The 16398-nt window shown below is 43.6% G+C and overlaps 1 protein-coding gene across 23 annotated transcripts in view; it reads left to right on the forward strand.

Moving 5' to 3' along the window:
• The window catches only part of LOC116854091 (forkhead box protein P1), a 324470-nt gene that overhangs the window by 170185 nt on the left and 137887 nt on the right, over nt 1-16398 (forward strand). For all 23 annotated transcript variants that reach the window (XM_032835651.1, XM_032835647.1, XM_032835649.1 and 20 more), the window contains one exon: nt 273-380. In XM_032835651.1, the coding sequence (XP_032691542.1) occupies nt 273-380 (108 nt within the window). The remainder of the gene's footprint in view (nt 1-272; nt 381-16398) is intronic.

Below are 16398 nucleotides of genomic sequence, written 5' to 3' on the forward strand. Positions count from 1 at the left end.
GAGACGCGGGGAAAAGCGGCGAAAAAAAAAACTTTGGAACTCGGGAGCCCCGAAGATCGATGCCTCTCGACCTGCCGCGCAACTTTTCTTGTTTATCGAGGCGCGAGAATAAAAAGCCGCGATTCGCGCAATCATGCAAATAATTCCGTGATATTTCTCTCGTGAATTTCATCGTTCTCGTTCTATTGTTTTTGGCCGGTTGTGTCGTCACGTCGCGTCGCGATGTATGTATTTCGCTGCGCCTATAATTGTTATATCGATTTCGCTTTCAGGGACACATTGGTGAAAACCCGTTCGACAACAGTTCCTGGGGAAAGGAGCATTTTCAGCCATCGACAGTTCCCTGGCAGCTGAATCCACGCGGCCACGGTCGTCCTAGTGTGAGCCTTTTTACCTTTCTTTATTATTCATCTGATTTATTGAGTAAGCTATACACTCAAAACATGCTCTTGCCATTATAGCGAAAATTTCCAATCCAAAATGATAAATTATTTAAGATAAATAAGTGACTCACTTGTAAACATCGCGATATTGCGTATGTTTTGTATTTAATCAATATACATGACAGAGAGAGAAACAGAATTTTTGAACTATTTCTATTATGAAATTTTTTTGGAAAAAATGTTTCTCTCTGTGACGGCTATCCAGATTAAAGCCGAATAAATAAAAATTGGCTATAGTAGATAAAAGGGGAAGAGGCAAACGAATGTATAATCCTCACACTTAAATTTGCTTACAAATATTGTTAGAAAACTGCTGGTAAATTCTACGTACCATAGACAATTTTCTAGCAAATACAAAAGACAGCGATAAATTTTTACATTTAGAATTCTACCTGAATCAGCAAGACATTCTTTTTAGTGTATTTAATTAGATAGAGTCTAATTGTATTGATGTTATCATGTCATTTGAAACATTTTGATCTCTCTTTAAAAAAGACTTCAAAATAATATGCAAAGTCACGATATATGTATAAAAGGTGACTTAAAATCAATTCATAGCTCGTGGATCACGAAACCTTCGTAATAAACGTTTTTATAGGAAACAGTATCTTGCTCTCTGCGCATCAATCGGTTGTTGGTTCCGTTCGCGATGCGATTTCAAGATTATTGGCCATAATACTCGGTCCTCGTGCGAGGGTAGATGCGTCAAATTTATAATTCCGGCGGGTAAGAGCGCCGTCCGGAGAAGGATGAGGAAGGAAGGAAGGGTAAAACGGGAAAAGAAATCCGGCGGCTCATTGTGTCGGCAGGTAGCAAAAATGCTGGCGGGGTCGCTGCTTTCTCGAGCGTTTTCTCCCAGGAGTCGCCGGCTACTATATCGTCATCCCCCCGCTCGTGAGCCTCCACCCCTCGGTCCGACCGTGGCCGACCACCCTCTTACGCTCGCGCTCACTCTCCCGCACCACTCGTCCTGTCACCCGGTATTTATAATACGCTTTGTTTTCCCTCGGCTATTTGTCTTGGGTTCTCGGCTCCTTCGCTAACGTTATTATCCCGCGTTTTATTTTTATTTAATTCCGTCGTGTCGTTTCGCATCCCCTCCTCTCGCGACGCCCTCGTTACTTATCCGTCGAGGGCCTTAACGAGCGAACGCCTCGTCGAATCTGGACGGTTCTTTGTGTCGAGTCGTCTGAATCATCCTCGGAACCTCGATGCTGCGTTCTCGTGTCTCGCAAAATTTTGCATATATTGATGTTAAGATGCTCGGAAGGACAACTTTTTTAGGATGACCAAGACACTTATTTTGACTTCTTGTGATATATTTTAATATTTTAAAATTCTCTACGTTTTATCTCTCATTAGTTGTACCAATAATGACTTTTGAACATGCTAAGAACATTTGCAAAATATAGACATTTTATATATTGCAAACAAGTTAAAACAGTTTTCATAATTTTTCCAAGCTCTTATAATTTTTTACAGTAAAATACATCATAATTATTACTTATATAGTAGCACAGGAATAACAATAGATTTATAAAATTTAAAAAAGCAAAATAGAAATAAATAAGAGAACACAATAAGCAAACGCGAAAAGACAAACTTAAAGTTCGTAACACTTTACTTAAAGATTCCAAATAAAGACACATTTGACTCCAGTCGTCCTTTGTTTTATATTTATATCTCTGTTTTATATCGCACCTATGACTCGTATATTTCTAATTTCCTCGTTTTAATTCGGACGATTTTTTTCACAGAACCTGCGGTTTAAGCCTCGCCTAACGATTTTAGACTTTCAATATTGCTTACTTGACCTCTATAATTAGTGCACAGAAAGAATATTGTAGTAAAAATTACGTTAAACTCCATATTTCTTTTTATAACGTTTTTTGCAAAACGGAATTATACTAAAATTGTAATATAAATTATAAGAAAGAGATTATTATAATTAGAAATAATAAATTTAAGGATCTACCTGATATGCAATATGAAAAACACTCAAATAACGACAATAATTTTGTAATAAAAAGTCAAAAGCGCATAACATTTTTAAACAAATATATAGTAATATAGTAATATAGTAACATTTTAAACAAATATATAGTAATTTTGGACACGACAAGACACAAAATCGATACTTTTTTGAAGTCATAAACATTATTGCATACGAGCATTTTAACTAGGAACAAAAGTTCATGCCAAAAATAAACTTTTAATATATTCCATTTTAATTAATTATAAATCGATCTCACAAGCTGAGCACGAGTCTTTATGCATTAGAAAATCACGCAAGTCAAAGAAGGCCATGATTAAATTGTTGTCAGAGATCGTGAGTTTCACAGATGCATCTCAAGTGGGTACACGACGTGACGCATACTTCTCACTTGTAAGAAAGTTTCGGATTCGAATATCATTGTGCATGACTCGCACGTCTAATCGCCGCATGACTCGCGTAATCTCCGCTCGCATCCTGAACTGCGTGACGATGTGCCGATACTCGCGCCGTGAGATGTACAATTCGCAATTTCGATGTTCGCTTATTTGCATATTCCCCGCCCCTATCGATCGCGCGCGGACCTTTAACCTTTACAATGCAGATTTACAACGCGCTTGCGTTTCGCATTGATTTTTCACATGATACAATGCTACACGCGTCATTGCTGTTATGTAAAGACTCGTGTACTTATACGTTCAATGAAACATTTAAGATGCGCATAGTGGAATTACGCGAAAAAGTTCATGGTCGCCAAATTTCCGTCGACACCGCGAACTCAATTTCAATTGAGTAATGTTGTACTTCAAAACAATGTTAACATTTACATGGAAATGACATTCTTTCCATATAAGTGTTAAACATTTTTTTAAGCATTCTATTTTTAAGGGGTGGTTCTGATAGACAAAAAATAAAAGGTTTTTATAATTTTTTTAGAGAAATTGATAGATGTCAATGTAGGGCTTTAACTATACTATTTATCATTAATTTGTTTTAAATATAAAAGTTATTATTTTTCTATAAAAAATTGTAATTTCGTCGTCCAGATCTTTTATGCTGAACGCAGTATCGTCGGACGTCTGTAACTGGTGGAAACATTACAGCTCGTGTAATAATCTGAAACTAATGGGAAAAGAAAATTTGAAAACTGTATTAAATTCGCTAAAGGATAAACCTTTGTTATATGCAAAATTTAACAAAATAACGTCACTTCAAAGCTACAAGTAATTTTTTTCTCTCTCTTTCGTTTTCACTTAGTGTTCCGAGAGAAATACTAACTTTGGAAATTTTCCAAAGCACACATTTAGGTTCATCCTCCAGCGAATTTAATACAGTTTTCAAATTTTCTTGTCCCATTTATATTATCATACAATGTTAATTATAATGTTAACTATAATGTTGTCCATTAATTAAAGGTGTTTAGTACAAAAAACTTGGACGAAATTTCAATTCTTTTAAAATAATTTTTTTCGTACTTAAAATAATGATAAATATTACATTGAGAGAAATTACTCGATAAAAAATTAACAAACGGATATTTCCGATCAAAATACCGATGAATTTTTGTATCCGATTAGGAAACATCCGATTAAAAATATCGGTTCATAATTTTTTGATCGATTTATCTGATAAAATGCCATTATGATCGAAAATATTCAATTAAATTTAATCGGATATCCTGATCGGATATAAAAAATTTATCGGTATTTTGATCGAAAATGTCCGTTTGTTAATTTTTTTCGATGTATGATAAAATTTCTATATTGATATCTTCACTTATTTCTTAAAAAAAAAAAATTCGTAAAAACCTTCTATTTTCCGGCAAATTCGTTACACAACAGTGGACAATATGAATAATAATAACAAAGTACGATCTTCTTGTTGAAACGATCGGGTATCAGTTAAACGTGCGGGGAAGCCCAAGAAGTTTCTGATTTAATCTACGACTCGTGTAATAATAGTTGTATTTCACAACGGATGACACACTCTGTTTGCCCAAGTAGAGTCAAACGTGTATAGATTGTCGCGAGTACGTGCACAATCGGCGCTTGTCTTCCTGATACCATCGTATCGAGCGCGATCGTTTGCGAATAACAAAAGCGGCCGAAACCACTGACGTCAGCGTTTCCGCGAGTGTACGCGACCGATGATCTCATGCGTGCATATACACGTATGCTTACCTAACCGCGGCACAGCTCCTTTTACGCGCATGGCGTTACGTGCAGCCGTATACACGAATTATGCTATCGTGCATGTCTACGTGACAGCGACGGTGCGGTACTGCCTGCTGCAACCACGTGTGCATTTGTCAGCATCCCAGAAAGCAATACGCAGCGATACGTGTTTACCGCGTCACTCCTGCCGCCCCCTCCCCCCCTCTCTCTCTCTCTCTCTCTCTCTCTTTCTCTCTCTCTCTCTATCTATCTATCTATTTTCTATCTATTTCTCCCTCTTTCTCGCCTCCTTATCCGCCAAAAAATCGTTTTTTTCTCCACGCGCGACCTTCTTTCGCGACTGAGCGAACAACGGCGCACTTTTGACTTCAAAATGTATAGGCTCCCAAAGATGCTTCGCAAAGAGTGAAACACGAGGAAACGATCTCAAGAAATTTAACCCGCATTAATTATATAAAGAGCCGATAATGTAGATATTAATGTGTCAACTTTATGTAGCAAAAGATAACGTTGTTGAATTGTCGAATTACAAGAGCGAAGTCGCTTGACAGTTATCAGTTAATGTTGTAACGCAAGTAATCTCGTGTCATGACATTTCGCCTTTCGCGAATTTACATAATCAGCGGGAGAACGGTCCACGGTACCACCGAGTGAAAATATCGAGCGTACCAATACCGTCGAAATTTAAGACGGCGGAACGTTGATTCTCTCATACACCGCTCTCATAATCTCAGCCGCGCCTGTGTAGTAATATGAATCGCGGCAAAAATCAGAACGGGGGGAGGAGGAGAGTGGGCTCTTAGAGCGTCCCCGCGGCCCTTGGGTTTTAAGATATGCAGAGCACAACGCACGCTTTCCTAGCGAGACTATTTTAATACGAATGAGGGTGGGAGGATCAGACGAGCGCGATGGTATGGCGGTCGGCTCGCAGATCTACTTCTTGATTACAGAACTTTTTACCTAATTACATAACATTGTTACCATTTACAAAGTCGCGTCGAGGCTGCGCCGGCTGACTACTAATTAGGATCCCCGATTAGCACCCACGGCGACATCGTATTCCATTTCGATAAGTCTCGCGACATTTTACCGGCGCTCGTAATGAAAGGGTTGCGGCAGACCGCGCGATGTTGAGTGATTTTTAATGTCTTCCCGTGAAATTGGAAAAATAGTATGTAAATTAGCGTTCTGTGCTTAACGTGATTTTCTATGAGACTAGTAAAAGGAATTTGGTGATAATGAACGTACGTTGAAAAATCTTAAATATATACACTGGAGGAAAAAGTATTTAAGACATAAAAGATATTTATTCAATGTAGGTGACATATTTTCTTGTATTGATATAAAAGATCTTTTAAATAAAAAGATACATATTTTCCTAAATCTCAGTTTTTCATAAAAACGGTCGTTTATTCTATAAAAGAATCTAGATTATTAAATGAAAGAATCTAGATTGAAGTAAATATATGTCATTAGTATCAATCGAATATATATTTTTTATTTTCTAGATATTTTTTTCGCACACAATGTATGAAAGAAACATTACTGGATTTATTTCACATGTATGTGTAAATTTAGGCATTATCGAGCATTAAAAAAAAATTTATTATTTTATCTATAGGACAGATGATTTAGTCACACAGAGCTTTGATCGGAGATATATTTACCGAAATTGTGTCATTTTTGTATCTAATCATCTGCCCGACACCGACGTTTATTTTTACGGACAGCCGTATTAAAAGGTGAGGCCACAAACCACGTATACGAGACACATGATTGACGAGCTACGACGGGTGATAAAAATTTGAATCCCATTCTTCAGACACCGCTCAATAATTGGATATAGCGAACTGTGCCAGACTAACACGCCGGAATTCACGGTATCAAAGGTTCAGAAAGAGTCGAATTTATCCTCGGGACTTAAGGTTCTTATCGGAAAGATGTAAGGGTCGTAGAGATAGTCATGCGCGCAAGGGACGAGTCCCCGACGATGCAGACATTAAGACGTCTGGTCCTCGACCTCCGTCTCCCACCCCGCGCCAACCCCCGGCGAGCGTAGCCCCCTTTAGACGGCGGGAGGTTTACCCCGTCTTCATTGTCCTCTAATTCTCATCTGATCCTCCACATTACGTAATTTTCTCTTTATTATTTTATAATTCCCGGGTCGAGCCCCGGGCCCGCGCGCTCATCCGACTTCAGGTCCGCACGAACTCATCCCCCGCAACGCATACTAATGCACCTTGCATTTATTAATTATTCCGTGCTAGTTACCCCGGCTTCTCGTCTCGCCGTCGCAATGATAGATTAAACTACCTAGATTCGAAAGCTCGCGATGCGAATCCCGCTCGTCACCGCGCTGATACGTGCCCGGAAATTTTTTCCTTCCACGGATCGATAAAAGCTGAGGTATTGCGCTTTTTAGATCGGCGCGATCTGAGTACGTGCCACTCGAGTGACAACAGTGTAGATTATACTAACTCGACGTTTTTTTTTTGTTAATTATGCTCGTTAGCGCCCATATCGTTTACAATTCCGTTCAACCAGCTTGTCTTCTCGAGTCAAAATTTCCGCATAAAGTTTGTCAGAAAATTCCAAGTCGAGTTGCGCACGCAGATTGAGAAAACTTGTTCCGCCTGAGATATGTCATCTGCAATCTGTATCTTAATTCTAAATAGAGAAATTATCTCTCTTAGAAGTTACCTTGAAAGAGAACGTCTGCGAAGGGTTGATCATCGGTGGCACGGTAGGGTGAAAATCATTCGCGACATCCGAATTCACGGCGAAGCGCGTCGCCTGAATAGAAATCAAGCGACGATCGAGCGACTTTTGACGAGCCCTTAAAACCCAGTTCGCTGTCTCGTACGTGATATTTGAAGATACAAGCGACTACCCCGAAGGGAACGTTCCTTCCTCGCCCCTTCTCCCTCTCCCTCAGCCGAGATCTTTAACTCCGCGGGTCCTGAAGGACCCAGCCATGCCACTTGGTATGCAAGGAGAGCACCCATTCATCTCCCGATCTCCAGCGAAGTCTCGACCTCCGGATATAAATTAGCTTTTGTTTAGCATTCAATGCAAGGCGTCTTTTCCGCCGTGTCGACCTACCGTTGCGCAACCCCCACAGTTAGACGTTCACCTGACCGGCCCGTTGCGCTGGCAATCCGCTGCAATTAATGTAGCCACCTGCCTCTCCGTTGAGCCAATTAAACGCTTGCGATTACCGTGAAAAGAAATTGGTCGGATGCTGAAGGGGGATTTAATTCTCAAAGGTGCGATCAAGATAGACGCGAAAAATTCGCTCGAAGGCTTTTCGCTAGAACAAATACGGGAGATCGGATGCGGCCGCGCTAGACTAGATTAAATGAGTTTCTATGTTTCTTTTCCTTTTCATCTGAGAATGTATACACAGTTATACGACGAGGATGAATGAGAGAGAGAGAGAGAGAGAGAGAGAGAGAGAGAGAGTAGGTAAATTTTGAAAATGAATTGAAAAAGCGAGACTTGGATACACGTAATTGCATGATTAAGAGTTACGGGTAACGAATAGAATTATGTAATGAATGATATTCGTTACATAAGCATGCTCGCTATAATTAACTATTGTGACATTTATTCTGTGTTAAAAAGGTTTCGTAATATCTCTCTTTGAGCGTGGGGAAGAAATTAAAACTGGAATTAGAATGTTCGAACGTGTTTCGATGTATCCCGAAAACTTTCTCACGCCGGCGCGCAGAATATTCCCTTTAGGGTTGCTATGCTTAATATTCTATGGTACACCCTAGCAAAGAGGGCGTTCAATAATCATACATCCCCTTCAAGAGCTCCGTGTCTCTCACCTCCTTTTCATGTAGCGCATATAATTATTAATATTAAAACATCAAGGTTATTTAACTTGCAAAAGCTACGCGGTGTAATTAAATCACTATTGAGTTTTTCATTAATTTACCTCGCCATCGGCCATCCGCGCTAAAATTACCGTAACTCGCTCGTTATAGCGACCGCGGATTGTAAGGCCGCTCATTATTCCAAGAATTCTCATTGAACCGCGAGAAGCCGCGCGCTGACCAACCTCAGCCTTTGTGTCGCGAATTTTCGGAGGCGCGACGTCTATTCCGGTCGTCGGGACACGCCGGCCGGAATTTCGAGCCGTCTTTGAGTTCCAATTAGGCCAAGAAAAGACACTTTCTTCGCGCCTCCTCCGAAGACGCTCAGCGGGTAGAGCCTGTTGATTCTGTACGCTGGTAAATCCGACGGATGGAGAACATCGTCTAGCCGGCGTTGAACTTTCTCGATACACAAGGCAACATAGCAACACAACACGGTAAAGCACAACAAGTGGGGGGGACGCTGGGGGTGGAAAGCCCGATAGATATACAGCCAGGCGTAGCAGGGAGGCGCGCGTCGCCTGCGCCACGTGCTTTTCACCCCTCCTCGGTGTTTCTCCACCTCTCCCCTTTCTCCGTCTGTCTTCCTCTCTTTCGCTCGCTCTAAACAACCCCTCTACCTACTGATCGGCCGACCGTATACACCCCTGTCATTCCCCGCCTGTAGGAAACGCAGCCTCTCCTGCGATACACCACGTGGCCGCTGCAACAGTTTCCACAACGGGCACGTTGCACATGACACGACGACGCGGAAATTGAGCTCCGATCTTTTCGCATGTGTAATTACTTTTCACGCGCTGTTTAACGCATCTCAAATGATTCGTCATTCATCGATGTTTTCTTCCTTTTTTTTTCTGACTGTCACCCCGCAACTTTCGACTCGTTAATATATTGTTGCTCACTGCGGTGCCCAAATTAATACATTTGTTGCATTTGCTCGCATACAAAATATTCTTGCAAAATCGCGTGGAACGTGGCGAGAGACCGCTCATAACATTGTGATCGATAATTCGCCGGCAGGTGTCAACTCGAAATTCACAGAGAGAGAGACAGGGAGAGAGAGAGAGAGAATTTTCCCAAAAATTCCTTCACTTTATCCTCGATTTAGCCGCCGTCCTCTCGACTGTATCAGTTCGCGTATCATCGACTCGGAGTCGAATAAAAACAGGCGCACCGGAAGCACGTGAATAATGCGTCCCAGAAGAGCCTTCAGGCGCAGCGTAACGTTACACAGTGTCTGTAGGGTTTGGTTTTGTGGCCGCCCATCCCCCGGACTAACCTAAGGCAAGCCAAGGCAACCGGCAAGCAGTCGGTCGGAGCCAAGTTGGGTCTAACAACGTAACCGAGACGTGCAACCTTGTAAATAGATGTCTGGAGCGTGCCAGAGCTCCCGCTATCTAGTCCCGCTACATACGCAAGGGTAAGAAGGGTACAACGTCGCGAAAGTTCCCGTAGGGTTGAGCGAGCGAGCGAGCGAGCGAGCTAGCTAGCCTGCCAGCTAGCTAACCAGCCCGGTCTTGGCGTTGTTGTACCTCGTGTACCTAGCTTCTTACGTGCATACGCATGCACGCCGGTAATTAGTGTCTTAATGAACCCGCGCCGTGAGTAAGGAGCTGGGCAAATAATTGCTGGCCTGCGCGATCTGCCGCTCGAGCACGCTCGGCGCCGCGTGGTCTTAGGGGATGGACGGGGTGAGGGTGAGTTTTCTCTTGTCTTTCTTTCTCTTTTTCTTTCCCTCTCTCTCTCTCTCTCTCTCTCTCTCTCTCTCTCTCTGTCTCTCTCTCTTTTCTTTTATTTCGAGCGTGATTGCGTGCGGGAGGAATCGCGAAGCGTAAATTTAACATGGCTCCGGCCGCGTACGAACGTGCGAATGCGCCTGCTGATTCGTCACGGGTGTCGTTGTGGCATTATGACGGTTTAATGCTACAAAATTGCACATTTGGGACTCGCGCTGTGCGCGAATATGTGTGTGTGTGTGTAATAACGCGGCAATTTCGCAGCCGACTGCGTGCAAAACGGATCGTATTTCGAATTACAATCATCGAATCACGGATGTGATACCGTATCGTGGGCGAGTCTGCCTTTGCGAAGCGTTTATGGGCGAGAGAAAAATTTGTTCAAGGATTCTTTATATAATCAGAGGCAAAAAAATTGCAATGTATTTTTTGTCAGTGAATTTCACAACGCATTTGTTGTAGGAATATTTATTTCAAATAATTCTCAGAAAATCAATTTGTGCCTACATTGATTATTAAATGCTTTTTGAAGTTTATCGAGATAAAAGTTTTGCGATATTCCGGTTGTTGATTATAAATGAAATTTTCGAGATAAAAATCAATCACGAAAAATTAATCACGCCCGAGCTATAGCAATCGACTTCGCCATATTCATCGCGGTTCTTTTTGTGATCGAATAAAATAAAATGGCAAGCTGAAAATATATCCCAAAATTCTCATTTATAATGTGGATTGCAAATAACGAGGCAGCGAATCAATTACGAGTTGCAAGTGACATTTCGATTCGGTGAATGACATCGATAAATGCAGTGAGCGGCAAGTTTCGAGAGTTGCGACTGAAATTGATTCAATTTTAATCGACGTCGTAAACGGCGCCACGATGCCTTTGCTCATTGTTTGCGACCCCGATCCGATAGACAAGAACGCGTGGCGAACTTGATACTTTTAACGATACTTTGACTTTTCCAGCAAGTAGAGGCACAATGAAAGGATATTTACTGTTTTACTGTGCACTAAGCACAGTCTGACGCAGGTCCGGCCGCTAATGCATCATCCCTTATTCGACTTGAAACGACTTTTTGCTTTACGACGGGCGATTTGAATTTTATACACTGCGATATTTGAATTACGACGCCTCATAAAACGCGATCGTCCTGGCGCGTGTGTGCGTTTAGGCCGTTTCTTCGAGGACTTCGACATCTTTGTTGTATCTATTCACGTGCACGAATGCTATTTCGCGTGTTTCACTAACAAAATCAGTATCATCCCTAACAAAAGTTACAATATACAATACATTCGCACAATCGATCACCAAAATCACATATTGTATGTGTGAAAAGTACGATTTGAAAAGTGAATAAACCACCTTAGAAATAAAAGGAATTTCTGAAATTAAAGAAAGTATAAAAGGTTTATCTTTACAATAAGAGTTGCGTGTCCGTTTTATTCCCACACAAGGAAACTATTAGACAAGAAGACATGTGACGCGTCGCATCTAGCAAGTACCGTTCTATTCTCACGTAACGTGTCGTGATTTTTACCGGACGTTGCTCGTTACAGATATCCAGTTCCAGAATAAGAAACATCAAAAATCGTTGTCGTACGTAGAAGTGCGATCTTCCATCGTTTTCGTATATTTTTATTTTATGTCTCCTTGTCCAGCATACTCCCGCGCAACTCTTCTACACACTCTTTGTAAAACTGGATCTACCCAATTTTTGACCCTCCCAACGGCATAAAAGTCGAGATTGATAGTCGGAGGAAATCCGAGCATGGACTATCAATCCCGAGCCGATATACTTCGCGAGTCCGCGACCTCAGGTGGTTCACATCGGCCTCCTCTCTCTTTCACGTTGTCCTTTACTACTCTCAACGCGACAGACATAAAGCTTTATCCCACCTATTTCTCTTTACGTCGGATTTACTCCTAGCCTTAATCAAATACGAAATATTCCACTATTACGTAAATAGAAATATGCGCCCTTCGTGTAACCAATTCTTACAACAAAAAAATGATCTGACAATCTTTGTGCAATGGATACGAATTGGACAAAGATTTAAAACTTCTCTTGGGAATGTAACAGATGAATTTCGCCATCTTTTTCGATGTTCATCCCCGTCATATTCGTAGAGAAATGAAAGAAACGCGGATAATTTCTGTGAACAACATTCGTGTGCGATACTGATGGCTTTGCTAAAGAGTACGAACTATAGTAATTCCACTTGGCAGAGGATTAATTTTCCTCTTGCATGCTCTTCTCTTCCCGAGAATCTCGTCGACTCAATGCATTCTTAAGCAGTGAAAGAATATTTTGTCCAACAAAAGCTCATGGAAGTTATAGCGAGATCATTGCTTACAATTCTTTTAATGTAACACAACTGTTGATAGTCGTATTGGGTCGTCCCAATAATTCGAGGGTTTTCCAACTATTGTATGAATCATTTTTATAGACATTTCGTTAAAAATTTGTGATTTAGATGGGAAAATGTTATGGAGAATGCAAGAAGATCCATAACTGATCAATGTTTCGGACATCTTTGTTCCCTTTCACCTAAATTTGTGCCCAACACCCACATAATTTATCAAGGTAACCCAATCTGTAAGATGGAATAATGCGTTCGTGATTTTTGAAAGAATCGGTCAAAAAGTTTATTGCGCAGAAATACTTCGACAGTTCCATTAACAGAAACAAACAGGCACGCGTGTCAGACAACGAGCTCACTCGAGAGGGCAACCAGTTCGCCATGAAATAACGTCGGCTACTTCCGCAGCCGCAGTGGGCTCTGATCAATACCCACGTCTTGCGTTCCTCGGTACAGAGACGCGATGCGAGCTGCACGTAGGAACATCTCGACGGTAGCCTCGCGTTGGAAGGAAGTAGAAAAAAGGGGGGAAAGAGAGAGAAAGGGGGGAGAGAAAAGGAGAAGACGCAGGACGAAGGAGGCGACAGAGGGGAAGAAAAGCCGAAGGATTCTGCGAGTCTGCGGTAATCGCACTTCGCCGAAGACTCTTGCTCCGTCTTTTTCCGCCTTCTTCCCTCTGCCCCTCACCCAACCACCCACTCACCCCCAACCACCTACCCCCTCGTTCTTCCTCCTCTTGGAAACTCGTGCCCGACGACGGAGGGGAGACAGAGGGGAATCACGTGGCTGGGACACCGGCGAATATCGAGTGGGCGGATGGCTAGAAGAGAGAACAGTGCGCGCGCACTTCGATGTGTGTGCTCCAGCAAGGCTAGACGCGGCACCCACGCTCATACTAGACGTCAAGCTCGGCGAGCATGCGTGCGATGAGCGCGTATATGCACATTGCACACATGTGCAACGTGGACATAGCGATTTAACTAAAATACCGACACAGAAAAGGAAACACGAATCGGTGTCGTGTCGGTGATGGTGACAGTGGTGGAGTAGTAGAGCAGCAGTGGTAGTAGTAGTCGCAGTTGTGTGTCGGTACGTCTCGTCCTCCCTGCTACCGGCAATAGTACTCCAACGGTGGAGGTCAGGTCAGGAGGAGAGGGAGGGATGCCAGTGGAGGGAACAGAGATCCTTGATCTCCTCCTAGGTTCGTCCAACGGTGCAGGTAGGGTAGAGAGGGAGAGAGGGAAAGCGAGGAACTCTCGGATGAGAAAGTCGGAGAAGCGCACTCGGGAATACGCGCTGGTGACGGAGGAGAACAAGGAGGTAGAGAGGGACACGCGAGAGAGAGAAAGAGAGACAGACAGAGAGAGAGAGAGGGAGAGAGAGAGAGAGAGAGAGAGAGAGAGAGAGAGAGCGGGAGTGTAGGCGGATCAGAGAGAGGAATTCCACGGAGGCGTGTCTTCCCCGGCGCACCAGGTGCAAAGGTGCGCGAACGCGACGTCGCCACGCCTTTTCCACGGGAGACGACGTGGTCCGCGACCGCACGACGTCGACGACGACGACGACGACGACGACGACAACGACGACGACGACGACGACGAAGAGGACGACGAGGACTACGGCGACGACGACGACGACGACGGCGACGACCACGACGATGTGGAGGACGATGAGGACGACGAAGACGACGGCGACGATGTCGGCGTATTACCGTGTCTTCCTTGTCCAACTGATGCGGAGACACTGCATCTGTCCCGCTCGAACGTCTCTCACCGCCTGAAACACGCCGCGTCTCTCTTCCGCCCCTCTCGCGCCACCGCAACGCGATCTCGCTTGCTCTCCGCTCCTGTCTTACTCCGTGCCACCCCCTACCTAGAGGGGGTACTATGTTAACGGACGAGTCGCGTCCGACCTACCACCGCCAACCCCACGTCCAGAATCCAGCTTCTGGTGTCAACGTCCCGGAGTTTCCACGGGCTTCTCTCCTGAATATGCACCTTCTACGCGCACTCTGGGGGTGCGGGTTCGGGGCGCGCGGGATCGGGCTGTGGAAGGAATCGGGGATGGACCGGGTGGGACGAGCGGCGCAGCGGGATTCTTTCTGTCTTTCCCGATGCTCGCGACTGGAATGCGGGATGACAGTATTCGCCATCACGTAGCACACCCGCCTCGGTGCACGGTAAACAGAAATGAGGGAGGTCGCAGACGTGATCGTGATTTTCTCTTCTGGAAAGTGCAGTGGCAGGACCGGGTGGTAACTATTTGATGGGTGGGTAGTCGATAAATTGTTTTCCGGGGAAAAGATTCGCAGGGCCGACCGACAAGTGCGCTGGGCTCCTTCCTTGAGCTTTTGTATTGCTCGCACTGTCGTGCAGCCGAGGCCACCCGTCGTCGGTGAATTGACTTTAGTCTTCACGGTAGAACGAGGATGCGTCTGAATTTGTCGTATGACAAATTTCGCGAACGGCCGCCCACACTAAATATAACGCGCGCCGACTTTATCGCGGAAAGTTATTTTATGACGCGCGAAAATATTCACACATTTTTCGCCACCGCCACAAAGGGAGATACATAGTATAACCGATGTATTAAAAACGCAGGGATTTCTGCGCGTTTGAATAATTTCTAAACGCGCGACACAAATTTATGTAAACGCTGAATTTGCATTGAACCTATTAAAGCGGGAATAAAACTATCCTGAACGTGCATTACGATGAACACCGTGATGCGTCTGTGTGAACATATGCGATATTAATAAATCCGCACCGCGCACGGTGGCGAGATGAAAATATAGAATTGAATAATTGAATTTTTTAAGGGTATTTGGCTCAAATATTAGATTAATCGTGCTCAGACAGGATATTTCATTATAATACGTATTAATAGGCATGCATAGCGAATGTAACATATGTTTGAACGTCATATTTGGAGCTGCATAAGATTCGAATAGATCTGATAGATTCTATTTAAGAAAATATGAGAATTATTACTTATATCTGGTTGCGAAATCAGATTTCTTCTCTAGGATCTTTTCTGGACACACGCTATTTCCCAGCTGTCATTAATTATTTCCACTTTGGCGGATGCTTAAATCAATTACGTTCATAATTGTTCAGCCGCTGCAATAAATTCTTTCGAATCCCCAAAAAGACTCTCAATATTTTTAATCAAGACAACGAAAGAGAGCTCGAATAAGAATTCGTATGTCTTCGCCGAGTGCACGTTATCTGACACATGTGATAAAGTCGCTATCGTAATGTAACGTCAACGTTTACGGTCTAAACCTGACACACCAGATAATCTCATAATGATATCGCAATTACATTTAATATTTAGTATCCCACGATTTGCTTACAGCCGAGTTGGGTACACTCGGAAGTCCTGTTTGCGGAGACCTCTCGCGAAGCGCTAAACTGCTGCAATGCGAGCGAATGTCGCTCGGGGGACATTCTCCCCGAGAAAGTGTCTCACCCCCGTTTCCCCGTCGTATGTGCCGACGGGAGTTCGAATTCGGCTCCTCTCGATCCACGATGCATCGCGCCGTATGCGACATTTCGCATCCTCGTAATCGTCCGTCCTCCGTCGCGGTTATTGCGTTCCGCCCGTCGTTTCGCCTGGGATCCTTCAGCATCGGGTCGGCGATCCCCAGGCGACTCCTCTCCGCGTCCTCTTCACCACCATCCCCAACGAGAGAGCTACCCTCTTCCGCTCTCCTGCTGCCTACCTTCCGCCCACCTCCTTTCTCTCGCGATTCCATTTCTGCGTTGTTGAACTATAACTCTCTCTAGGAAGGCAGTGGCAGCTATTACG

Source organism: Odontomachus brunneus, unplaced genomic scaffold (genome assembly GCF_010583005.1).
Source record: "Odontomachus brunneus isolate Ranch 3 - 2012 unplaced genomic scaffold, Obru_v1 Obru_scaffold_008, whole genome shotgun sequence".
Classification (NCBI taxonomy): Eukaryota; Metazoa; Arthropoda; class Insecta; order Hymenoptera; family Formicidae; genus Odontomachus; species Odontomachus brunneus.